This window comes from Microtus oregoni, unplaced genomic scaffold, assembly GCF_018167655.1.
Source record: "Microtus oregoni isolate MIOR12 unplaced genomic scaffold, Mior012 000019F_ref0000042, whole genome shotgun sequence".
NCBI classification, from domain to species: Eukaryota; Metazoa; Chordata; class Mammalia; order Rodentia; family Cricetidae; genus Microtus; species Microtus oregoni.
Window position 1 is genome coordinate 20,839,214 of NW_024543078.1, and position 27,477 is coordinate 20,866,690.

General features: G+C 41.8%; 1 protein-coding gene and 1 pseudogene across 2 annotated transcripts in view; one reads left to right on the forward strand and one right to left on the reverse strand.

Moving 5' to 3' along the window:
• Positions 1-27,477, reverse strand: part of LOC121459478 (WD repeat containing planar cell polarity effector) — a 283,095-nt gene that overhangs the window by 41,739 nt on the left and 213,879 nt on the right. For both annotated transcript variants that reach the window (XM_041669297.1, XM_041669296.1), the window contains one exon: positions 22,030-22,132. In XM_041669297.1, the coding sequence (XP_041525231.1) occupies positions 22,030-22,132 (103 nt within the window). The remainder of the gene's footprint in view (positions 1-22,029; positions 22,133-27,477) is intronic.
• LOC121459481 lies at positions 1,148-1,477 on the forward strand (annotated as a pseudogene).

Sequence of the window (27,477 nt, forward strand, 5' to 3'; positions counted from 1 at the left end):
ATACACAGGGAAAACAACAAAATCTGAGTACATTCTTCAGCATGCGATTCCGGATAGTGCCCTTAGTCATTCTTCCTTATAGCCTACATGTCCTCTGTGTGTTTCTATGCTGTGTGGGAATTCTGTGCAAACCTTCAACTTTAAAGCATAGATTTGGGGGGTAGAAACGGGATTGCAGACACTGAGAGTTTGTGTACTTTTAGCAAACCATTTTCTGGTTTTAGAAAAGTGATTTCTATTATACTAGACTTCAAATGGAGAAAATAAGACCATGGGGTTGTAGAGATTTCACTACTTGTACACAATTTGATATTGGTGTACAGGATGAGAAAGAAAGTTGAGAAACAGAACAGCGAATCTGAATAAACACAACTCCAGGCTGGATGTGAGTGACAGCTACATTGGTAACCCTGAGAGGCTGAAGGCAGTCTTCAGTTAATGGATAGTATGTGGTATCCTGGAAAATGGTCTCCAGCCTGGATCATGTTTCCTGATGACTTCTATCTCCTGGCTGGAACATTAAAAGTTCTTTGGAGTGCTTCATAATATTGAGATCTTGAACATCTTTTCCTTAGTTTGTAGGTACTGAAGGTATGTATGCTAGTGCTGAATGGTATATTTTGTTGTTTTTTTTTTTTCTATATATGTAGAAATAAAATTTTTTATGTGTAGGAATAAAATGTTGCATATTGGTCTCGGATGCAGTGACGACGTGGAAAGGAGACTAAAGCTGATAAGATAGAAGTACCGTGGGACACAAAGGAGCAGCTGGGCATAGAGGTCAGCAAATCCTGCGGCACAGGAGTCACAGTCTTCCTTCTGCACCAAATACACGAGATCCCCGAGTCTTTAGGATCAGAGTTGTGGAGTCATGGGAGGACTTATCCCTGCATCTCTAGGGTAATTATGGGTAATCAGTGTTTTAACTGGTCATTCTTTCCTGGAGCTGCAGGACCTAACTCAGTCAGACAAGATCGGGGTTTGTCAGGGTTGTGGGCACTACAGCAGTTGTGGTCCAAGACAGTGGTGTGGAGAAGACCTTCCCCAGGTCTCACAAGATGAGCAAGAGTACACTGAGTCGGCTCCTTCAGTGAGGACCTGGTGCCTCTTTTGTGAAATGGCAGCTGAGGAGACTCCAGCGTTCGCCATGGCCGACGAGAAACCCAAGGAAGGAGTCAAGACCGAGAACAACGACCATATTAATTTGAAGGTGGCGGGGCAGGATGGCTCTGTGGTGCAGTTTAAAATTAAGAGGCATACACCACTTAGTAAACTAGTGAAAGCCTACTGTGAATGACAGGGTTTGTCAATGAGGCAGATCAGATTCCGGTTTGATGGGCAGAGTCAATCAATGAAACAGACACACCTGCACAGTTGGAAATGGAGGATGAAGGTACGATTGATGTGTTCCAGCAGCAGACAGGAGGTGTCTACTAAAAAGGGAACCTGCTACTTTACTCCAGAATTTTGTTATAGACCAAGAATACATTGGCAATTAGAAAGCTGCAGTTTGGTTCCACCACATCCTGACTACTACAGTAGAGTTTTCTCTATTCTTTCATTTCCTGTCCCCATTTCCTTATTGTACATAAAGTAACTGCTGTATGTGCACAAGCATATTGCGCTTTTTTCTTTTTTTTCTTTTTTAAACTAAATGGCCAGTGTTCTGTTTTGATTGACAGCAGATGGAGGTGGTCTGGGGGAAAGCACAGTTCTGTGAAAATATCCCCCTGCTCCATTAGTGGCATGCTCATCAGTTCTTATCTTTATATTCCAGGAAGTTAGTTTGCTCTTAATGTTTTAACAAAAGAACCCAACCACAAAATCCTTGCATACCTTGTTTGATTGGAAATTTTTAATGTTTTTCATTTATCATTGTAAAACCAAGGACAATTTTATAACTTTTTTGTACGTAGCTATTACATGTAGGGCAATCTGTCTTTAAGTAGGGATAAATTACTCTTGAACAAAATGATCCTAGATAGTTTTCCCTTCAAGTCAAGCGCCTTGTTGTTTAAACTTCTTGTATTTTTTTTTTAAAAGACTACACTGAGTCTTCTGGTGGTTCAACCACAGGTCTAAAGAGGCAGGACACTGGTGGGCCTTCCTCTTGTCCCAAGGGACAGCTCTCGGTGCCAGGTTTCCCTTTTCATGCCAATAGCCATAGTCTCAAGGCAGTGGGCTGGAACCTCTAGGTCCCAAGGGCAGAGTAAAGAACAGTGTCAGGGTTTGGAGCCCTGATGGCCTTTATTCTTGGAGCTGTGGGACTTGGCTGGGATCTTTCTCAACTCCAACAGAGAGGCATATGCAATGGTAGAGCTTTCTGAGCTGTGAGTTGGGGAATCATGCTTACTACGGGGCAGGTATAGATGGGCGGAAGGCTCCTGACTCTGAAGGGTAGTGGTTCTAGAGCTGCAGAAAAATTGGGGCTGTCCTCTGCTCTGTTTTGTTGGCAGACCCATGACTTCTGGTGGCATCCAAGTGCCAGATGCTGGGCCATTAAGGCAGGATGGTACCTGTCAGTGGCTGTGGAAGCAGCTTGTATAGCTCCATGTGTGTTCTTCATTAGAAAGAGTGGATGCACTTAAGCAGGCACTGTGGAATTCTCCTGCCTTTAGGCATGCCAGTCAACTGCTAAGCTGGGGTTACTTGTACATCCCCTGTCTTTCTCCCTCTGTGTACTCACCAACCCCATCCAGAGAGCCTGGGTTAACAAACTGCTTTCTTCTTTTCTCTGATGCCTTTCCAATCTCTGTGCTGTTTAGACTTCATGTTATCTCCTTGCTGGCAGATTTGTCTGTGGTCGCTCCTGGAAATGGCATTTTCCCCCTTCTTATCCAGCCATTTCTGCACATTCATAAGCCACCTCTATTTGGACACTTCGGCTTCTATCTTTCAGTGATTTAAAAGGCATTGTGTAAGTAGATTTTACCTTTGGATGCTTTTGGATTCTGGAATAGTCACATATAAATGAGAAGATGAAACTGCAATCTAAACAAAGCTTAACTTTTATATTCTATATATACCTTACTCATATAGGTGGGAAAGCAAGGTTTTCAGGTTTTTTTTTTTTTTTTTTTTTTTACAGGTCTCTCTATGTACCCCTGGCTGTCTTGGAACTTACTATATAAAAAAAGCTGGTCTTAGACTCACAAGAGATCCACCTGCTTCTGTCTCCCCGGAACTGGGATTAAAGGGGTGCACTACCACACCCAGCTTGTTATTTTTTAAGATGGGGTCTCACTATGTTGCATATGCTGAACTGGAATTCATGACCACCCCAGCTTCCCCTGTAAGTGGTATTACGGGTTGGAGCCTGTGCACTCGCCACACACAGCTGGATGTGGCATCTCCTAGTAATGGAATCCTGCTAATACTTTAGAGCATTTCAGACTCCTGGGTTAGGGGTGCATAGCCTGTTCAAAACAGGGTGAGATAAAATCCACATAACAAAGGATTCAAGCCATTAAGAAGTGAATAATACTTCACTAGTTTGTTGTATCTGGGTCAGTGACACTGCCTGTCATTATAGATTCTGCAGCTCTTCACTGCTTCTGAAGAACAGTCCCTGAGTACAGTTCAAGGGAGCGGTGGCCTGGGCAGTATGGTGGTTCCTATTTGACTGTCAACTGGAAGGGATCTCGAATCACTTTGAAGACAAGTTCCCGGGCTTCTAGCTGAGGTGAATGGGGCAGGAAGGCCCACCCTAACCCAGGCTAAGGAAGGAGGAAGCGGGCGGAGCTCTCACCACACGCAGTGTGCCCAGCTGCCTCGACCGTGGTCAGGAAAAGGAATACAGCAGTAAGCAGACTGCTGCCCCGTGCTGTTGTGGTCTAACAGGCAGTAGGTGACATCCAGCAGTGACAGCAGTGGTTCATTTGCCCATTTGTTGATTGGATAATTTAGAACCTAGGGTGTTTAGGCTTTTTAGTTTGTTGGAGAGTCTAAATATTAATTCCCAGGTAGATGCATAGATGGACGATACTTTCTATGTCTTTATAGGCTGGCTCTTCACTTGTTCCTTTGTTGTCCGGCCTGTTTATTTCGTACTACCCTATTGTTCCTGCATGGAACTTTTTCACTATGCTCATACCCAATGCCCCACTTCATAGCTGACTCTCCTGGCCTCCTCCTTGCCCACATGAGGTGACAGGGTGTTCTCAGGCGTATGATGTTCCCCAACATAGCTTAGCCTTCAACAGTAGGTTGCCCCCTCAACCAAGATGCTGCCTGGCTAGAGCATAGTAAGATACTGGAATGACAAAATGGATGGTTTTTTTGGGTCATTTTTTTCTCTAATGCTGGTCTACCACAAAGTATGCCACTATCAAGGCTTGTGAAAACCGTGGGCTTTTCTTAATGCTAGGACTGCTCGCCTCCTGGATGAGGCTGAGGCCACGACTCCCTGGGGGAACTGGAGCTGGAGCCATGGGCCCTTCCTGCTATTTGCTACATTGGCTTTCTGTTTCTCTATGCCTTCCAGTGGTCTGGTCCTCTTTTGTGATTCATGGTGTTTCTCCTCTATCTCTTTCCTCTTTATTCTTTTTTTTTTCTTCCTTGAGATAAATTCTACTCTATTACTCTGATTTTTTAGTATTTACACAGTGACATGGAGGCATCTTTTCACCTCCCCATCTTACACAAGAACCTTTTATTTCTTGTATTTCAGCTGCCTTTTAATCTCCAAATCTGTCAATCTAGACATAAGAAGTAAAAGAGTTGGTACAGTCTCATGGCAGAGACACAGAACGCTTAAGAATGGTGTGCATGCTTAGTCCCAAGACAGAAAACTCTAGAACTAAGCTGGAGGCAGCCTCCCTGCTGGGGAAGAACTGTCATTGACAGCTCCACGCAGTTGTGGACCCTGGGTGCTACACTACTAGCAAGTCAACAGTATTGGCACATCCGTGGCAGGCCTGTTACGTGGGCAACTGGCCACTTTCCTGATTGAATGTGAGGCCTGCTTCATGGGGAAAAACTCACATCTGGAACTATAGTCAAAAGCTCATGGCTGTTGAGTTCATGAACTTGGCTGGGAGGAAGCTACTGTTTCGCTAAATAGATTTGATGTGTCTATTAAACTGCCCTCTGGAGATTTTTTGCTTATGACCATAGATTAGCGCTACAGACAGCTGTTGTCAGAGAGATTCTTTTTGCAGTGGTTCGTGTTTACTGCGGAGACTTGCTGAGAGCAACTGAGTGCTGAAAGCTGAGTCCTGTATCAGATACCTCCCCTTCCAAGGCTCAGGGAGCATCATGGAGGAGGGCACAAACAGAACGTGGAGCTGAAGGAAGAGGTGGAATGCAGAGAATGCTTCCATCCAGGCATGGCGTGATTACTGCATTCTTCAACTCCCGGGAGCTGTGATTATCAGCAAACGACCTGTGTGAGATTGGCCCAGCGACAACTACCACAGACAGAGGAGTGGATCATGAGGCCCCAATCCTCCCCGAGGATATAAATGCAGTTAATGATCACTAGGGAGAGACATTTTCATCAGCGGTAGCCATTGGTAAAGAACCCATGCTCCTGCAAAGAGCCCCTTAAAGAGGAGGGCCAGCACTCTAGCAGGCTATACTTTGATCAGAATGTCAATCACCTACCCAGACCCTTTGTTGAAAGCCCATGCTTCGAGAATGGAGTTTCTGATGATGGAATACTGTGGAAGCTTTAGGAAATGGAGTGGCAGAGAAGAAAGAGCAGCGGGTAAAGTGACTGATGTGCAGACATAAAAGCAGGGCACAGCAACCTGTCTGTGAACCTGAGCTGGGCAACAGGAAGTGGGGGAAGGCAATCCCCTATGGCTTCCTAGCCAGCCAGTCTAGCCACTGAGCTCTAGGTTCAGTGAAGAAATCTTGTCTCAAATAAGGGTGAGAGCCACAGGGGGAACCCCCCTGAAATTGATACCCACATTTGTGTGTGTGTGTGCCTGACACATGCATGCATGTAGGCTTGCATACACACGCACTGTGTGTGTGTGTGTGTGTGTGTGTGTGTGTGTGTAAGAAAAGGTAGTTGTAGTAGTTGAAGGAAACATAAAACATAATTTTGTCACTTAAACTGGTAGCCAACAAAGCCATCTGTGAACGCTGATGACTTGAATCTGCTAGAGAACACTGTGAATCCCAACCTTTGTTCTAGCTACCAGACAGTTCACTCTTTTCTGAGTAAACCGTAAAGTAATTATTACTGGACCTTCAGCTTGTGCTCCAGGGGTGCCTGTGCTCCCCTGGATCTCGCCCGGCCTGCCCCGTTTTTCCTTTTGTCCCCGGATTGTTGGGCTACCAGGCGGCCCTGTTTTGGTGCTGAGGAATTCCATCTGGACGGGTGAGTGTGTACTATCCAGGGGCGGACTGTCCCGGAAGAGAGCACAAACCCCCCTCCTCCAGCTCCTTCTGCAGGGCTGTCTTTCTTACACACGACCCCCCCCCCCCCCAAGCCTGCGTTTTCTGCTAGGTCCATTGCTCAGGAACAGTTTTCTGCTCCTACACTAAGGCTACTCACCCAGAGCGGTGAGTGCCTGCCTACCAGGCAGACCTCAAGGACCCCCGAAAGGGAGGACGCGCACCTTCAGCTTTTGTGGCAGGGTGTCTTGTGTTCTACTCGTCCCCGCCCTGCCCACCCCCCCCCCCCCCAAGTTCTCCCTTTTGTCCGCGGGTCATTGGACTACCAGGCGTCTATGTTTCAGTGCTGAGGAGTTCCATCTGGACGGGACGGTTCCTGCTTCTACACTGAAGAGATACACCCAGAGAGTCAGTCACAGCAAAGACTGGACCAAGACACCAGGCCTCTCCTGGCTCCATTTGAAGGAAGAGATGGGAAGGCGCCAATCCAAGAATTCCACCAACAACCTGAAAGGCAACATGACATCACCAGAATCCAGGGATCCCAAATTAAGAAGAATTGTACACCCTACTCTAGAAGAATTAGAAGAAATCGACTCAAAAGTGAATTATATGAAAATAATAGAAGACCTTAAATAGGAGGTGAAAAACTGCCATAAACAATTAGAGATCACAAACAAAAAGGTAGAGGAAATGAATAAATCGCTCAAAGATACCCAAGAAAACCAAGAGAAACAAGAAAAAGCAATCAAACAGGTAAGAGAAGCGGTTCAAGACTTGAAGAATGAAATGGAAGTAATGAAGAAAACACAAACCGAGGGAAGGATGGAGATGGAAAATCTGGGTAAATGAACAGGAACTACAGAGACAAGTACTAACAACAGATTACAAGAGATAGAAGAAAGAATGTCAGACACTGAAGATACCATAGAGAAAATAAACACTGATCAAAGAAAACAGCAAAACCAACAAATTCTCATCACAAAACATTCAGGAAAACTGGGACACAATAAAAAAACCAAACCTAAGAATAATTGGGATAGAAGAAGGAGAAGAAATACAGCTCAACGGTCCAGAAAATATATATAATAAAATTATAGAAGAGAACTTTCCCAACCTAAAGAAAGATATTCCTTTGAAGGTTCAAGAAGCATACAGAACACCGAATAGACTGGACCAAAAAAAAAAAAAAACATCTCCTCGCCATATAATAATCAAAACACAAAACATACAAAATAAAGAAAGAATATTAAGAGATGCAAAGGAAAAAGGCCAAGTTACTTATAAAGGTAAACCTATCAGACTTACACCTGACTTCTCTATGGAAACCATGAAAGGCAGAAGGTCCTGGATAGATGTACTGCAGAAACTAAGAGACCATGGATGCAAGCCCAGACTACTATACCCAGCCAAGCTTTCATTCACTATAAATGGAGAAAACAAAATTTTCCAGGATAAAAACAAATTTAAACAATACGTAGCCACAATTCCAGCCTTACAGAAAGTAATAGAAGGAAAATCACAAACCAAGGAGTCCAACAATGACCACAATAACTCAAACATCTAGAGATCCTTCACCAGCACAACTCAAAGAAGGGAAACACACAAACTCTACTACTAAAAAAGTGACCGGAGTTAACAACCACTGGTCATTAATATCACTTAATGTCAATGGGCTCAACTCACCTATAAAAAGGCACAGGCTAAGGGATTGGATACGAAAACAGGATCCAACATTCTGCTGTTTACAAGAAACACACCTTAACCACAGACAGGCACCTACTCAGAGTAAAGGGATGGGAAAAGGTTTATCAAGCAAATGGACCTAAGAAACAAGCAGGTGTGGCCACACTAATTTCTAACAAAGTTGACTTCAAAATTAAATCAATCAGAAGAGATGGAGAGGGACATTTTATACTCATAACAGGGACAATTCATCAGGATGAAGTCTCAATCCTGAATATCTATGCCCCTAATATAAAAGCACCCATGTACGTAAAAGAAACATTACTAAAACTCAAGGCTGCCATCAAACCGCACACACTAATAGTAGGAGACTTCAACACTCCTCTCTCACCAATGGACAGGTCCATCAGACAGAAACCTAACAGAGAAATAAGAGAATTAATGGAGGTAATGAATCAAATGGACTTAACAGACATCTATAGATCATTCCACCCAAATAGGAAAGAATATACCTTCTTCTCTGCAGCTCATGGAACCTTCTCGAAAATTCACCACATACTTGGTAACAAAGCAAACATCCACAGTTACAAAAAAATATTTGTAACCTCCTGTGTCTTATCAGATCACCATGGATTAAAGTTAAAATTCAACAACAATCCTACCCCCAGAAAGCCTACAAACTCATGGAAACTGAACAATCAACTACTGAACCACATCTGGATCAAGGAAGAAATAAAGAAAGAAATTAAAGTCTTCCTTGAATTCAATGAAAATAAAGAAACAACCTACTCAAACTTATGGGACACTATGAAAGCAGTCCTAAGAGGAAAGTTCATAGCACTAAGTGCCCACTTAAGGAAAACAGAGAAAGCACATATTGGAGACTTAACAGCCCACCTGAAAGCTCTAGAAAAAAAAGAAGCAGACTCAACTAGGAGGAGTAGAAGACTGGATATAATCAAACCGAGGGTGGAAATCAACAAAATAGAAACACAGAAAACAATCCAAAGAATCAATGAAACAAAAAGCTGGTTCCTGGAGAAAATCAACAAGATTGATAAACCCCTATCCAAACTAATCAAACAGCAGAGAGAGATTATGCAAATTAATAGGATCAGAAATGAAAAGGGGGACATAACAACAGACACAGAGGAAATTCAGAGATTCATTAGATCTTACTACAAAAGCCTGTATGCCACAAAACTGGAAAATGTAAAAAAAATGGACACTTTTTTAGATAAATACCATATACCAAAGTTAAACCAGGACCAGGTGAACAATCTAAATAGACCTGCTAGTCGCGAAGAATTAGAAGCTGTTATCAAAAACCTCCCTACCAAAAAAAGCCCAGGACCAGATGGTTTCAATGCGGAATTCTACCAGAACTTCCAAGAAGACCTAATACCTATACTCCTTAATGTATTTCACAATATAGAAACAGAAGAGTCATTACCAAATTCCTTTTATGAAGCTACAGTTACTCTGATACCAAAACCACACAAAGACTCAACCAAGAAAGAGAATTATAGGCCAATCTCACTCATGAATATCGACGCAAAAATCCTCAACAAAATACTGGCAAACTGTATCCAAGAACACATTAGAAAAATTATCCATTATGATCAAGTAGGCTTCATCCCAGGGATGCAGGGCTGGTTCAACATACGAAAATCTATCAATGTAATCCATCATATAAATAAACTGAAAGAAAAAAACCATTTGATCATTTCATTAGATGCTGAAAAAGCATTTGACAAAATTCAACATCCCTTTATGATAAAAGTATTGGAGAGATTAGGGATACAAGGGTCATACCTAAATATAATAAAAGCTATATACAGCAAGCCAACAGCTAACATCAAATTAAATGGAGAGAAACTCAGAACACGACAAGGCTGTCCACTCTCTCCATACCTCTTCAATATAGTGCTTGAAGTTCTAGCAATAGCAATAAGACAACATAAGGGGATCAAGGGGATTCGAATTGGAAAGGAAGAAGTTAAACTTTTGTTACTTGCAGATGATATGATAGTGTACATAAGCGACCCTCAAAACTCCACCAAAGAACTTTTACAGCTTATAAACAGCTTTAGTAATGTGGCAGGATACAAGATCAACTTCAAAAAATCAGTCGCCCTTTTATACACAAAGGATATGGAAGCAGTGAGGGAATCAGAGAAGCTTCCCCTTTCACAATAGCCACAAACAGCATAAAATATCTTGGGGTAACTCTAACCAAGGTAGTGAAAGATCTATTTGACAAGAACTTTAAGGCATTGAAGAAAGAAATTGAAGAGGATACCAGAAAATGGAAGGACCTCCCTTGGTCTTGGATTGGGAGGATCAACATAGTAAAAATGGCAATTCTACCAAAGGCAATTTATAGATTCAATGCAATCCCCATCAAGGTCCCATCAAAAATCTTCACAGATCTTGAGAGGACAATAATAAAGTTGATTATTTTAATCAACTTTATATGGAAAAACAAAAAACCCAGGATAGCCAAAACAATCCTATACAATAAAGGATCTTCTGGAGGCATTACCATCCCTGACTTCAAACTCTATTACAGAGCCACAGTAATGAAAACAGTGTGGTACTGGCATAAAAACAGAGAAGTTGACCAATGGAATCGTATAGAAGACCCGAATTTTAACCCACAAACCTATGAATACCTCATTTTCGATAAAGGACCTAAAGGTATACAATGGAAGAAAGAAAGCATCTTCAACAAATGATGCTGGCACAACTGGATTTCAACCTGTAGAAGAATGAAAATAGACCCATATCTATTACCATGCACAAAACTCAAGTCCAAATGGATTAAAGACCTCAATATCAGTCCGAACACACTGAACCTGATAGAAGAGAAAGTGGGAAGTACCCTACAACAGACGGGCACAGGAAATCGCTTGCTAGGTATAACACCAACAGCACAGACATTAAGGGCAAAATTGAATAAATGGGACCTACTAAAATAGAGAAGCTTCTGTAAAGCAAAGGACACTGTCACTAAGACAAAAAGGCAACCTACTGACTGGGAGAAGATCTTCACTAACCCCGCAACAGACAAAGGTCTGATCTCCAAAATGTATAGAGAACTCAAGAAACTAGACTTTAAAATGCTAATTAACCCAATTAAAAAAATGGGGCACTGAACTGAACAGAGAATTCTCAACAGAAGAAGTTCAAATGGCCAAAAGACACTTAAGGTCATACTCAACCTCCTTAGCAATCAGGGAAATGCAAATCAAAACAACTTTGAGATATCATCTTACTCCTGTCAGAATGGCTAAAATCAAAAACATAGCGGACAATGAGGACTACTGAGAACTCAAGAACAATGGCAATGGGTTTTTGATCCTACTGCATGTACTGGCTTTGGGGGAGCCTAGGCAATTTGGATGCTCACCTTACTAAACCTGGATGGAGGTGGGCGGTCCTTGGACTTCCCACAGGTCAGAGAACCCTGATTGCTCTTCGAGCTGATGAGGGAGGGGGACTTGATTGGGGGAGGGGGAGGGAAATGGGAGGCGGTGGCGGGGAGGAGGCAGAAATCCTTAATAAATAAATAAAATTAAAAAAAAAACCACCAATGATAGCCTTTGCTGGAGAAGCTGTGGAGGAAGGGGTACCCTCATCCATTGCTGGTGGGAATGCAATCTTGTGCAACCACTTTGGATATCAGTGTTTCGGTTTCTCAGGAAATTCGGGATCAACCTACCCCTGGACCCAGCAATACCACTCTTGGGAATATACCCAAGAGATGCCCTATCATATGACAACAGCATTTGTTCAACTATGTTCATAGCAGTGTTATTTGTAATAGCCAGAACCTGGAAACAACCTAGATGCCCTTCAATGGAAGAATGGATGAAGAAAGTGTGGAATATATACACATTAGGGTACTACGCTGCGGTAAAAAACAATGACTTCTCGAATTTTGCATGCAAATGGATGGAAATAGAAAACACTATCCTGAGTGAGGTAACCCAGACCCAAAAAGATGAATATGGGATGTACTCACTCATAATTGGTTTCTAGCCATAAATAAGCGTCACGGAGTCTACAATTGGTGAACCTAAAGAAGCTAAATAAGAAGGTGAACCAAAGGAAAAACATATAGTTATCCTCTTGGCTATGGGAAGTAGACCAAATTGCCGGGGAGAAAATTGGGATCTTGGGAGTGGGGTGGGATGGGGTAAGGGGAGATGGGGAGAGAAAAGTGAGAAGGGGAGGATGGGGGGAACTTGGGGAAACAGGGTGATTGGGATAAAGGAAGGTTGGATAGGGGAGCATGGAAGCACAATTCTTAGTTAAGGGAGCCACCTTAGGGTTGGCAAGAGACTTGAACCTAGAGTGGCTCCCAGGAGCCCAAGGCAATGTCCCCAGTTAGTTCCTTGGGCAGCTGAGGATAGGGAACCTGAAATGGCCCTATCCTATAGCAATACTGACAAATATCTTGCATATCACCATAGAACCTTCATCTGGTGATGGATGGAGATAGAGACAGAGACCCACACTGGAGCACTGGACTGAGCTCCCAAGGTCGCAATGAGGAGCTGAAGGAGGGAGAACATGAGCAAGGAAGTCAGGACCACGAGGGGTGCACCCACCCACTGAGACAGTGGGGCTGATCTATTGGGAGCTCACCAAGGCCAGCTGGACTGTGACTGAAAAAGCATGGGATAAAACCGGACTCTCTGAACATGGCGAACAATGAGGGCTGATGAGAAGCCAAGGACAATGGCACGGGGTTTTGATCCTACTTCATGTCTGGCTTTGTGGGAGCCTAGCCAGTTTAGATGTTCACCTTCCTAGATATGGACGGAGGGGGGAGGACCTTGGACTTTCCACAGGGCAGGGAACCCTGACTGCTCTTTGGACTGGAGAGGGAGGAGGAGAGGAGTGGGGGGAGAGGAGAAGGGTGGGAGGAGGGGGAGGGAAATGGGAGGCTGGGAGGAGGCTGAAACTTTTTTTCCTTTTCTCAATAAAAAAAAAAGAAAAAAAGTAATTATTATTGAAAACCTTCAAGCTGTGGTGGGGAGCACTAAGGAAGTGCACACAGGTGGGCTGTCTAGGAGTCTAGGGAGAGCCTGGTCTACACAGTATGAGTTCCAGGCTAGTTAGTGAGACACTATCACAGCAACAACATAAACCCTTTTAATGGTATTGTTTTCAGGATTTTTTGATGTTCCTGACTGAGTCTTGGTGTTATGTTCTATCCATCACATCAAGTCATCTTACTTTGAATAAACAGAAGAAAGGTTATAAAAACTTGGCGTGCATATTGCCCATCATAAAAACATTTGCCAGCTATTTCTTCTGCTTAAATGAACTCATTTCAAATATCCAGATGGCCAACTTGAAAAAACTATAAATTTAATAAAACAATGAAACAAGCTTCTCTATATATCATTGCAGTAATATGCTTATGAATAAGTCTAATTTTGAAAAAGATAGGCGGTTTTAACAGACACAGTATTTCTCCTTCACACTGTATCGTGTCTTCTGCCTTTGAATATGAGTGCATGAGCACAAGTCTGTCTTCTTCCTTAGCAGCAGCTCACAGAGAAAGAACATGGCAACTCACTGCTACAAATAGTAAAGAATAAGAAAAAATAAAATTAGTAGAAAATTTACCCAGAATTTGAGGCATGCACTCACTAAGCAAAATCACCATGAAAATCTAAATAATCTAGACTAACTCTAAATACTTTCACTGGTGATTACAGAGGCAACTGAAGTAAAAAGTCATGATATTTAGACAACGTAGGAGAAATAACTTCTCTGACTGAAGAAAAGTAATGCATACACATACATACACCTCCATTAAAGTAGACTACTTGACTAAGTGGCATTTAATCTTCTATATTATAAATATAGCTGTAAGCCCACTAAATTAACAAGTCAATCCCCTTCAATTTCAGGAATTGCTTCCCATTCACGAGTCTACAGAATAGGCTGCTTCTTAGTGTGATTTGTCCACATGCCACACAGCGGTTCTGAGGAGACTGAGCTGAAGCTCAGAGCCACCTTCCCGCAGTGTGCTGCCCACTTGTCAGAGGTGCCCAGATTTAGTACTGTTTAGCATATGTGGCAGCAAAGAGGACAAAGAACCTTTCTAACTCGTGTGTGTGTCAAAACTGTTAAATCAGAGTAGTAAACTGGTAGCAGTTAATGCTATGGCAGGAGGACATACAGGAACACCAGTGAACTTCTAACCAATGGCAGGGAGACTGAGTGCACAGCAAGCAATTAAATGCCCATGGTCTTCAACTCTGTGTCCTCTTCTTTACAGTGGAAACCAAGGCTTAACTCCAGTGGTTACCACACATGTAAAACTTGACTATGCCTTAACCGAGGAGGTATTTTCCAGGAAAACTGATTCCAGTATGGCAGCAGTTCTCAACCTGGCAGCTGGAGGGTTAGAGGTGGAAAGAACGCCCTGCCCCGGACTTGACCCCAGGACAAGGTTCTGAAATCCCACCAATCCCTAAACTGTCTCAGAGTCAGGTGCAGAATCCCACCAATCCCTGAGTTTGTTCCAGAATCAGGGCAAAGCCACACCAATCCCAAGCCACCCTGGAAAGCTTCATCTTCCCCACAAGATACCCCCTGTACTCTGTTCACTTTGCCGCTGTGGCTCACTCTAGGGGAGCCACCCTGCTGGACGTTCCCTTCCCAGTAAATCTCTTGAGTGAGGCTTGTGCGGTGTGACACTTTCGACAGAAAGCCCAGCTATAACAACTTTCACCTGAACCACAGAGGAGCAACACTGTCAAACCTTTGCTGGGAAAACTGTTCCCTAATGGAGCAGAGCTGGTACAGTCCGAGCGACCTGAGCAGAGCTGGTACACTCCGCTGGAGTGGAGCAAAGCCGTAAGCCACTGCACTTACAGAGCCTTTGTGTTAGTCCTTGGCTCCTGACTGTCAGGATACCTTTCCATCTGAGCTGCAAGGTTTTCAGTGACTCCCTTGGGGATCATGTATCAGACATCCTGCATTTCAGTTTTTTCCATTACAATTCATACCAGTAGCAAAATTACTGTTATGAAGTAGCAACTTAATAATTTTATGGTTGGGGGTCACCACAACACGAGGAACTGTATTAAAGGGTCACAGCATTAGGAAGGTTGAGAACCACCGCTTTAAACTCTTATCCTGATACAACTCCAGCTTTGGACTCAGCACGGTGTAGACAATATCTCCTCAGTAAAATACTAACATCCTTTGCTTAGCAACTGCTTATTTAATGACGCCTATGCCTTTTAAATACAATAATTTAATATTTCAGAATTCAAAACCATACTAAAGAGTTGGGTATGCAGCTGAGTGGTAGAGCACTTGGTTAGTATATATGAGACCCACATTTAAGCCCAGTCCTGCAAAGAAAAGATAAAATAGTATTTAAATAATAACAATTTCTCCTGAAATATTTAAATAACCATTTCTCTTAGAAATGAATGCTTAATCTAGAGGAAAAGCAATACATAAGAATTGGTCTTATTTGAAATATCACATCCTGTGGTTGACATAACACATGCACACACAGGAGACAGAGGTTTGAAAAGCATGGTACTTTAGGGGTTACACCGACAACTCTCCATCCCTCAGTGGTAATATAGCTTTGTAAAGAGCTCTGAAGCCAAGCAAAGCAGTGAAAGGGTTAGAATTATGTCTTCATACAAAAATTCCCAGAACAAACTTGGCATGTCATAATAAAGGAAGATGTGGGACACAGTTCACTTCCTGCTGCCTATGGATCAAGATATAGGACTCTCAGCTCCTTCTCCAGCTCCATGTCTGTCTGCACGCCACCGTGAAGATAACGGACTAAACCCCAGAAACTGTAAGCCAGTTCCAATAAAATGTTTCCTTTATAAGAGTTTCTGTGGTCATGGTGTCTCCTCATAGCGGTAGAAACCCTAACTAAGACAGAAGAGAAAGATGACGTAGAGTCGGAAGCAGGCTGGCAGGATGATATAGCCTGTCAAGCAGAGTGTACAAACAGTTAGCCACAGCTGAAATTACTTACAGAATTAAAATTTTCTTTTGAAATGTAATTTTAGAATAAGACACTATTTTTAAATATTTGAAATTTTTCATACAAGTATGTATTGTGCATGAGCGCACCCCACCTCTATATGAGCACCCCACCTCTATATGAGCACCCCACCTCTATATGAGCACCCCACCTCTATATGAGCACCCCACCTCTATATGAGCACCTCACCTCTATATGAGCTCACCACCTCTATATGAGCTCACCACCTCTATATGAGCTCACCACCTCTATATGAGCACCTTACCTCTATATGAGCTTACCACCTCTATATGAGCACCTTACCTCTATATGAGCTCACCACCTCTATATGAGCTCACCACCTCTATATGAGCTCACCACCTCTATATGAGCACCCCACCTCTATATGAGCTCACCACCTCTATATGAGCACCTTACCTCTATATGAGCTCACCACCTCTATATGAGCTCACCACCTCTATATGAGCACCTTACCTCTATATGAGCTCACCACGTCTATATGAGCTCACCACCTCTATATGAGCTCACCACCTCTATATGAGCTCACCACCTCTATATGAGCACCTTACCTCTATATGAGCTCACCACCTCTATATGAGCTCACCACCTCTATATGAGCACCTTACCTCTATATGAGCTCACCACCTCTATATGAGCTCACCACCTCTATATGAGCACCCCACCTCTATATGAGCTTACCACCTCTATATGAGCTCACCACCTCTATATGAGCACACCAACCTCTAGAGGAGCACCCCCACCTCTATATGAACATACCTGCCTCTAAAGAAGCATACCCACGTCTAAAGGAGCACACCCACATCTAAAGGAGCACTCTACCTCTGTATTCTTCCTTTGTTCATCCTTCACTTCTGTTGTGTCCTTTGTTCCCTAAACAATTTCACTTCCACTTTCTTCTCAAATATATGTGCATATTTTATGTACTTAAATAAAATTTAGGGAACACATATGATATTTGTGTTCATGAGACTGGCTTAATTGGTTTAATTTGAAAATCTACAGTTGCATCCAATTTCCTGCAAATGATGCTACTTCATTCTTCAGGGTTGACAATTCCATTGCATATATACCACTTTGTCTATTCATTTATCTGGTGTCTATTCATTTATATGGACACTGGTTGGTTCACAGCTTAGCTACTGTGAATGGTGCTGCAGTAAACACTGCTGTTCAAACACATCCATGATGTGCTAACTCAGAGTCCTTTAGGGAAATACCCAGGAATGACGTAGCTGGGTCATATAGTAGCTCTACGTTTAGTTCTATTGAGAGAGTCTGAGAACGGCTGGCTCCGTTTGCATTCCTATCACCAGTGTGCAAGTTTTCCCTTTGGTCTATATCCTTGCCAGCATTTGTTATTTCTTTTCATAGTAACTGCCATTCTTACTAAGATGGAATCTCAATTTTGATTAGTGTTTCCCTGATGGCTAGAGTAAGGGTGAACATTTTTCCCTGTGTTTATTGGCCAGTTCTATTTCATCTTTTGAGAACTATCTGTCCACTTGATCAGCCCATTTATTTATTTGATTTCTTGATGTTTCAAGAACGAGATACTTTTGCTTTTATCGCTGTGGCACCAACTGGATGTACACCTTTACCACGACTCTAGAAAACCGAACAGGCATCTTAGGACGAAGAGAACCTGCTAAAACCCAAGCTCGGAATGACTTCTCAGTGACGTGGGACTATACTGAGAACATGCTCGTAAGAAGAAAGCAAGACGAGGAGGCAGCCTAGTGGTGGTGAAGTAGCCTTAGGGCCCAGTGGTGGGGCCGGGACAGTTGGAGTGCAACTCAAGTTGTGGAGACAGAGCAAGGCACCTTCTCTCTCAAGTCACTGTGATGCGGGATCTTTTGCTCAATGATATCCTAGAAATATTCCAGAGAGAAGACCTCACCTAATAGCTAAGAGGATATTCCTAGAATCAACAATAGACCATAGTGCACACATAGCCTACATTAAGAATCAAAGAGTAAAATATAGATTTACCAAATAGTTTGTGCTGTGCTGAGACTGATGCCAATCTGACTTCTCAGGCACATACTGCAAATGACACAGTAATAGTCTCCCTTAAGGGAAAATCTTACAGGGTGCCCACACTTACTTCTCACCCAACACACACAACTTACTCCATGTTTAATAAAGAGTGTGAAACCCTAACTAGGTAGGAATTGGTGAATAATAAAAAGAATTTGTAAACTTGTATTTTACAGGTGTCGTAGCTTATCACTCAAGAATTCTTCTTATGACAAACACACACCATGCTTTAATTTGAAAGGCACTATTAATAGCTAACCATTACTAAACTTAATTCTTTGCCAGTCACTGTATGAATTAACTAACCCAATCCCATGCTAATCTATAAGCTATAACTATATAGTTATATATATATATATGAATACAGATATGTATAACTATATAACTATAGCTATATAACCTATAACTATAATCTAGTACCTACTGAGACTATGTTGTATACAGGAAGGCTAGGCACAGAGAAGGACAATTCCTTCCCCGTGGACTTGGTAGTAACCAGGTGAGCACCAAAGTCCAATGCAGCTGTCACCATGCTGCATTCTATAAACCCCACCAGTCATCCTCACAAATCTTCCCAGGTTTATTCTCGTATTTAGCACAAACTGACACATTAATTACTTAGACAATAGATGATTTCAGATTGAGAATACCTTAAATAACCACGTAGCACAAAAATGAGTAAATCCTCTATTTAGGTCAACAAAATTTACACTGTCTCAATTTATATTATGACTTTATTATAATAGAGCTATTGAATTTTGGCTTATAGGATTTGTGTTTTCCAAAATAATTTTAAATACGAAATATCATATGATGTGGGATGCACCTCTGTATGTTGTGAATATGTTTTATTACCACTGGTTAATAAAGAAGCTGCTTCGGCCTATGGCAGGGCAGAATATAGCTAGGCAGGAAATCCAAACAGAGATACAGGGAGAAAAAAGGTGGAATCGGGGAGAAGCCAGCAGCCACTGGAGGAGTAAGATGCCAGAGCATCACTGGTAAGCCATGGGGGGGGCACGTGGTGATACACAGATTATTAGAAATGGGTGAATTTATATGTAGAGCTAGTCAGTAAGAAGCCTGAGTCATTGGCCGAACAAGTCATTAATATTAAGCCTCCGAATGATTATTTTATAAGCAGCTGCAGGTACTGGTGGGCATGAGAGAAATTGGTCCAGCAGTAGTGAGTGAGACAGAAAAGTCTCCAGCTACAATCATCCTTTGATTTTATTTATTTTAGCTCTTCTTGTCATACTAAAGAGCAACGTAAATTTACCATACAGTACCAAGAAATAAGAAATAGAAGAGACAAAATATTTTATACCTTACTGCTATTACTCAGTTCTTATTAAGGTTAATTTTATGTTTTATGGGCACAACCACATGGCTGTGTTAGATCACATGACTCTCTTTCTCCCTTACTTAAACTCTACAAAGTCAGACTCTTGACTGTTTTGCCCTGGTTCTGTGAATTTGCCCCCTTCAGTATTACACTATAGTGATATTTCATTTTAATAAATAAAGCTTGTCTGAAGATTAGAAAGTAAAACAGTCCCTCTGGTCAGCCTTACAGACCAGGCAGTGGTGACACACACCTTTAATCCCAGTAGCCACACTAGTTTGCCATGGAAACCAGGCAGTAGTGGTGCATGCCCTTAACCCTAGCCCTAGTGAGGAATATAGGATGGGAGGAGACAGCTCTCAGACACAGTCTCATTCTGAGATTCCTGGAGGCAGGATAGCCATTTTGGACTGAGGTCGAGGTAAGAGGCAGTGGCTGACTGTTTTGCTTTTCTGACCTTCAGGCTGAACCCCAATATCTATCTCTGGGTTTTTATTAATCATGTTACATTACAGCTTGAGGATTAGAACTGATGGAGGTGGGATTTAAGAGAAGCGGAGAAGTGGTGGCTTTGGGTGCAAACACCACAAAGCCAAAGCTTTATCTGAGCACTGGGGAAGACACTCACTATAGTACTTTCAAGCACTTCCAAAGTAGGAGTCATCTAGAACTGTGTTTAGGAATCGCAGGCATGTGAAACTGAGCCTACGAAAGTCCTGGGGGTCTTTTCTGAAGTCTGTGGAATAGATGAACTAAGAGGAATAAAAAATTTGGTATCCAATTTGATATCAATACTAGCACACTCAACAGCATTAGAATAGCTGGGTTTAGAAACAGAAAGTACATGAGGTGTATTTTTATTTTGTGATACTATATATAAAACTGTTCATCTTGTTACATTATAATGTTTAAATGGACTTTACAGGTCAGTGCTGGCTTTTGGTCTATCTTTAGAATACACTAAACAGTGACATTAGCAGATATGAACCCTGAAATACCCTCAAAAGGAGAGAATTGTTTTATTATATGACATATCTGTGTATCAGCAAATGACTATGTAGCTTCTGTGTTGACTCAATAACAGCACTGATGGTAATGAAACACCCATCTCTCTCCCCAGATCTCATGGGAACAGCAGTGCGGAGCAGTGAGATGGCACAGCAGGGGGAGGCGCCGGTGACCAAACCTGACAACCTGAGTTCAAGCCCTGAGGTCCACACAGTGAAGAGGAGAGCTGACTCCCACAAACTGTCTTCTCTCTTCCACACAGTGAAGAGGAGAGCTGACTCCCACAAACTGTCTTCTGTCCTCCACACACAGTGAAGAGAGGAGCTGACTCCCACAAACTGTCTTCTCTCCTCCACACAGTGAGGAGGAGAGCTGACTCCCACAAACTGTCTTCTGTCCTCCACACACAGTGAAGAGAGGAGCTGACTCCCACAAACTGTCTTCTCTCCTCCACACAGTGAGGAGGAGAGCTGACTCCCACAAACTGTCTTCTCTCCTCCACACAGTGAGGAGGAGAGCTGACTCCCACAAACTGTCTTCTCTCCTCCACACAGTGAGGAGGAGAGCTGACTCCCACAAACTCTTCTGTCCTCCACACACAGTGAAGAGGAGAGCTGACTCCCACAAACTCTTCTGTCCTCCACACACAGTGAAGAGGAGAGCTAACTCCCACAAACTATCTTCCCTCCTCCACACAGTGAGGAGGAGAGCTGACTCCCACAAACTCTTCTGTCCTCCACACACAGTGAGGAGGAGAGCTGACTCCCACAAACTCTTCTGCCCTCCACACACAGTGAGGAGGAGAGCTGACTCCCACAAACTCTTCTGTCCTCCACACACAGTGAAGAGGAGAGCTGACTCCCACAAACTCTTCTGTCCTCCACACACAGTGAGGAGGAGAGCTGACTCCCACAAACTCTTCTGTCCTCCACACACAGTGAGGAGGAGAGCTGACTCCCACAAACTCTTCTGTCCTCCACACACAGTGAAGAGGAGAGCTGACTCCCACAAACTCTTCTGCCCTCCACACACAGTGAAGAGGAGAGCTGACTCCCACAAACTCTTCTGTCCTCCACACATGTGTGCACACGCACACACCAATAATAATACTAAATGTAAATAATAAAAAGTAATGTGTTTTTATATTCTGCTGGTTATTACTACTTACCAATTTCTTTTAAGATTGCAGCTTATTTACAAATATTCTATTTTTCAAAGTTTAACAATTCTTGTTTTTAAATATTCTGTAATTCAAATAAATTAATTATGACCTATAAACACAATAGAAATGACATTAAGAGTCCCCTAGAACCAAAGAATATTTTAAAATATTTTATGTGTGTTGTTTTACGTGCATGTGTGTCTGTGTGAGGGTGTCAGGTCCCCTAAAACTGGAGCTACAGATGGGTGTGAGCTGCCATTTGGTGTTGGGAATTGAACCTGGGTCCTCTGGAAGAGCAGCCAGTGCTCTTAGCTGCTGAGCCACCTCATTTCTTCAGGCCCCAAACCAAAGCACTTTAGCAATGTGCAGAGTCCTTACCAACTCCAGAGGAGACTGGTGCACCATCAATGTCACATGCTCTTCTTCTCGCCACTTCAGCCAGTGCCAGTTCACCCATATCCAGGGCAAGGTAATGGATATCCTTTGGGAATAAAGAAGACAAAGGGTTGATTAAAAAGAAATCTTGATAAAGTTACAAAGTAGAGTCTGAGAGGAAGACACGTTCAGATAGGAAAATAGATATGGCCAATGAGCATTCGTTTTTCTGTTTTAAATTTGTCAGTATTCTTTACTAGCAGAGTCTAATTTCCTTAAAGAACACAGGGGTAACTATGTTAAGCCATAAAGCAAAAAGCATGTTTCCAATAATCAACAAGCAGTTTCATTAAAAATAAAAGCCTTAGCTGTGCCAGTGTGTGTATGTATATTTAAGGGTTTAGTGGCTAAGGCAGTCTGCACACACACACACACACACACACACACACACACACACACGGTATGTGGTCAAGACTGGTCTCAATTCTTCAGTTTAAATGATCGTTTTCTTGTGCCTTTCAAATAGCTGGTCCTACCAGTTCATGTCATTTCACTGGTCTGAGAGAGCTTGACTACATATTAACCTGAGTTCTGGACAAGGAATATTACACAGAACCTTATTTTTATAAGCCTAGAAAATATGTAATAATGTTAATACTATGATTTTTTTAAACCCATGTTATAAATAATATAGATGAATTATAATTCCATTCTCAATTTTTGACTCTAATAGAGAGACAGGTCATTACAGGACAGTTGTTAATTATAGAAATCTTTTATAGATTTTAATGGCAGTTATTTGTATACACTGGAGCTAAAGGAAGGAGTGATCTTTGATCTGAATGTTGGAAGGTTTGTGAGAATTATGTGAGGGAGAAGCAGCAGCATGTGCACCCTGTGCATATGTGTGCACACCCTTGTGTATGTGTGCACACCCGTGCATATGTGTGCACACCTGTGCGTATGTGTGCACACCCGTGCGTATGTGTGCACACCCGTGCGTATGTGTGCACACCCGTGTGTATGTGTGTGCACCCTGTGCATGTGTGCACACCCGTGCGTATGTGTGCGCACCCGTGCATATGTGTGCACACCTGTGCATATGTGTGCAAAGCATGAAGCACTCTGTGAGGAGAGACAGGTCTGTTCTGTGGGAGAAGTGCTGGGTGCTCAGGGAAAGCAGTGGAAATTACTGAGTGAATTCCATAGTGTGCAGAATGGTCACTGGAATAAAAATTCTACTGCAATAAAAATGGATAGAAAGAATATAAACTGACAGTCTATGATGAATAAATATAAATGCCCTACAATTATGTAAAGATATTTCATATTATTCAAATAAATGTAAATCGAAAACGCTAATTTCTGATTTTTTGAATTATATGAATTTATAGGAAATAAAACACCATGCTTTGATATATGCACAATATGCAATGAATCATCACATCAGGGTGTTAACACATTGACTAAGTTTCTAAAAGTTAGCAATCGGCTGCAAGGCTTTGGCACACAAGCATGTTCACTCAGAGCAGGGTTCCTGAAGACTGCAGAGGTCAGGGGTCAAAACTGTGTCTCACACAGCAGACCAGCTTGTGCTGGCACACTTCTCAACTTAAGAATGGCTTCTGAATTTTTAAATGGTTGAAAGTCTGTGCTCAACCACTGTCCATGAACTTTGAATTAGTTCTAGCTGCAGACGTGAAGATGTTTTAAACTAAAATTACAAGGAAAATTGCTTCTGTGAAACATACTGTGATAAAATCGTTCTGATGAGAACTGAAATTGTTTGAATTGCAAGTCATGTCAGGCCTGCACTGTCAAAAGATGTGTTTTTCAAAGTGATATCTTCATTCCTACACAAATTCCCAGAAATGTATTCTAATTTCAAACCAGAGCAATGTTTTTCAGGCCTGTATGTATGTGTAGAGAAAATTTCCATATTCCCAAATCCATTTGGTGTGCAATTAAGGAGCTTCTACTGGAAATGATTTGCAATGTAATGACTTGCTAAAGACATTCTAGCATTTCGGCTAATAGAATTCTAAAACTGACTTCCGATTTGTGAATGCACTCAATGAGGGCATGTCTCAAGGCCGCATACTGGCATTGTCAGTACTGGTATACACACGTGGAAAGAGATTTGCAAAGGTTTGAAAATACAGAAAGTCTCATCACAGATCAGCACCAACAAATCAACCTTTATGAGAAATTTGGGAACACCACTGCCCTATCTCCCAGAAAGCCCCATTTTTCATATTTATAAACCTGGATTAAAAACTTATACATAGTGTACATAATTTATGATATTTTAAATTTCACCAATAAAAGGTTTATGGAGCGTCTGGGGATAACGAAGGGAGTAGAGCACGTGCCACACATCTCAAGAAGAAAGGATACCCAGAAACCACTTAAGGTTCCCTTCAAGAAGCACACTTCATTACCAAAGCTGATGCCACCTTAGATAAAAATGGGACAAAGCATTCCAGCAAGTGGATCCAGGAAACAAGTAGGCATAGCTACTTCTGACTGGGAAAAGTAGGCTTGAAACCATGTAAGACAGAAGTGACAAAGTCACCTCAAAGGAACAGTCCATCAAGAAGACATTCAATTTTAAACACACATGCACCAAACACAGGTAAAACCGATTTCATAAACAAATATAACTAGATATAAGGTCATATTTTAGTGGCAAAACTAACAGTGGGTGATTTCTATATTTCACTTTCAAAGACAGGTCATCTGGATAAAAATTAGAGAAACAATGAAGTTTAATGGCACCACAAACCAACTGGACCTAGCAGATACCTACAGAACATTCTGTCCAAACAAAAGAATATACTTTCTTCTCAGCATGGAACTTTCTGTAAAATAGTTCAATATTAGAGCACAAGGCAACTCTCAGTAACTCCAGTGTTCTGTTTTACTACAGTGGAATGGTGGAAACAAACAGCAAGAGAAGCTGCCGAAACTCATTGAGGGTTCACAGTGTACTGCAGAATGATGAATGGGCCGTTAAAGACATCAAGACAGAAATTTAAAATTCCTAGATGTGAATGAAAATAAAAATACAATGTGTCAAAATATTTGTTATTTAATGAAATCAGTCCTAACAGGGAAGTTTATAGCTGAAAGTGTCCAAACTAAAAAAAGAAAGGAAAGGAAAAAAATTAGAAAATTCAAATAAATTACTTAATGGTAACTTTAAATCCCTTGGGAAACCCAGGAACCAGAACAAACATAAGAGCAGTAGACAGGAAGAAACAAGATAAAGGCAGATGTTAACGAAATAGAAACAACAGAATAAAAAACAAAATGCAAAAAAATAAAGAGTTGATTCTTTGAAAATAAAAACATAATTAACAGTCCCTTAGCCAAATTAACAAAAAGCAAGAGGACCCATAATAATAAAACTTGAGATGAAAGGGGAAATATTACAGATTCTAAGGTGTTGTTAATTACACAACTATAATGGGACATCGATATTAGTCCTTTGAGGGGTGCACCCACACACTGAGACAATGGGGATGTTCTATCGGGAACCCACTAAGGCCAGCTGGCCTGGGTCTGTAAAAGCATGGGATAAAATTGGACTTGCTGAACATAGTGGACAATGAGGACTACTGAGAACTCAAGAACAATGGCAATGGGTTTTTGATCCTACTGCACGTACTGGCTTTGTGGGAGCCTAGGCAGTTTGGATGCTCACCTTACTAGACCTGGATGGAGGTGGGTGGTCCTTGGACTTCCCACACGTCAGGGAACCCTGATTGCTCTTCGGGCTGATGAGGGAGGGGGACTTGATCGGGGGAGGGGGAGGGAAATGGGAGGCGGTGACGGGGAGGAGGCAGAAATCTTTAATAAATAAATAAAAAAAATTAAAAAAAAGAACATTAAGGAGAAGGGCAGACAGTGCAAGAGTCGGGTGATGGGGGAGGGCAATAAACACCGTCTTCTAGGCATGACATGGCCCTTGCACTGGACCTCTCAATACTGTGTCAGAGATGGGAAGGGGTCATGGTGCCTCTGTAACCCTAGAGAACTCTAGGCTTTTGACAGATGCTGGAGGCAGGGGAGGCATTGCTCTTATATGCTGCATGGGCTATACCTTTCATTCAAAAGTGTAGTTTAAAGTTTCTGTTTATTTTCAGTTTGAATGTCTTACCTATATCCCAAATAATCCACCATTATTATGCCAAGACTTATGTGATATTTTATATTCATTAATATTTGTTTAGAAAATGGTGAGCACCAAGCTTTGGTGCATATACATTTAGAACTGTTGTATCTTCTTACTATTTTTTCTCTTTATTAATATGTACTGGGCGTCTTTATCTCCTCTACTTGGTTTGAAGTCGATTGTGGACCAAATAACTGCATGTCATATACACACATATATACGTATACAATATACAAATCTAGATTGCATATATATGAGACCAAATATACACTATTCATGTAAATCTGATTTATTTTCCTTAATATGATGATCTACAGTTCCATCCATTTTCCTGAAAAAAGGATAGTATTTTTTTTTAAATCTAATAAAATTCCTCTGTATATGTACCACATTTTCATTAGAAAAACAGTACTAAGAAAGAAATGCAGATTTTCCGGCGGTGGTAACACACACCTTTAATCCCAGTACTTGGGAGGAAGAGACAGGCAGATCTCTGTGAGTTTGAAGCCAGCTTGGTCTACAAGAGCTAGTTCCAGGACAGTCTCCAAAGCTACTGAGAAACCCTGTCTCTAAAAACCAAATAAAAAAATGCAAATTCTCCCTTTCCTTTGTAAACCCTGGATTTCTTGTCTTATTTCCCTAGTTAAGACTCTGAGCACAGCACTGAATAAGAATATAAAATTGCTCCTTATGTATTTTCAGCATTTTTCGTTCAGTATAATGTTGACTATAGATATACATAGATAACTTCTATGATGTTGAGGTATGTTCCTTCAACTCCTATTTTCTCCAGGCTTTTAGCAAGAAGGAATGAGAGACTTTGCCAACTAATTTATATGTAACCATTACATAATTTTGTGATTTCTGTTCTGAAGCCCATTTGTGTGTTATAATCCACATACTGATTAATCCATGTTGAACAACCCTTGTATTCCTGAAATGAAACTAACAGTTCTCAGCATATTTTTAATGTGTTCTTGAATTCCGTCATTAAGTATTTACTAAAAATTTTACATCTACGTTTGTGCCAGTTAGTGTTTGTCAAGTTGACATAAACCTAGACATACTCAAAAAGAGGTAATCTCAAGAGAGGAATTTCCTCCATCAGACTGGTCTATGAGCATGTCTGTAGGGCTTTTGGTTTTGTTTTGTTTTTTCCATGATTGACACGAGAGAGCCCAGCCCACCATGGGTGGTGCTACTCGTGCTTATTGGTGGCACTGAACTGTTTGAGAAAACCAGCTGAGGATGGCGTGGAAGCGGAGCACTCAGCA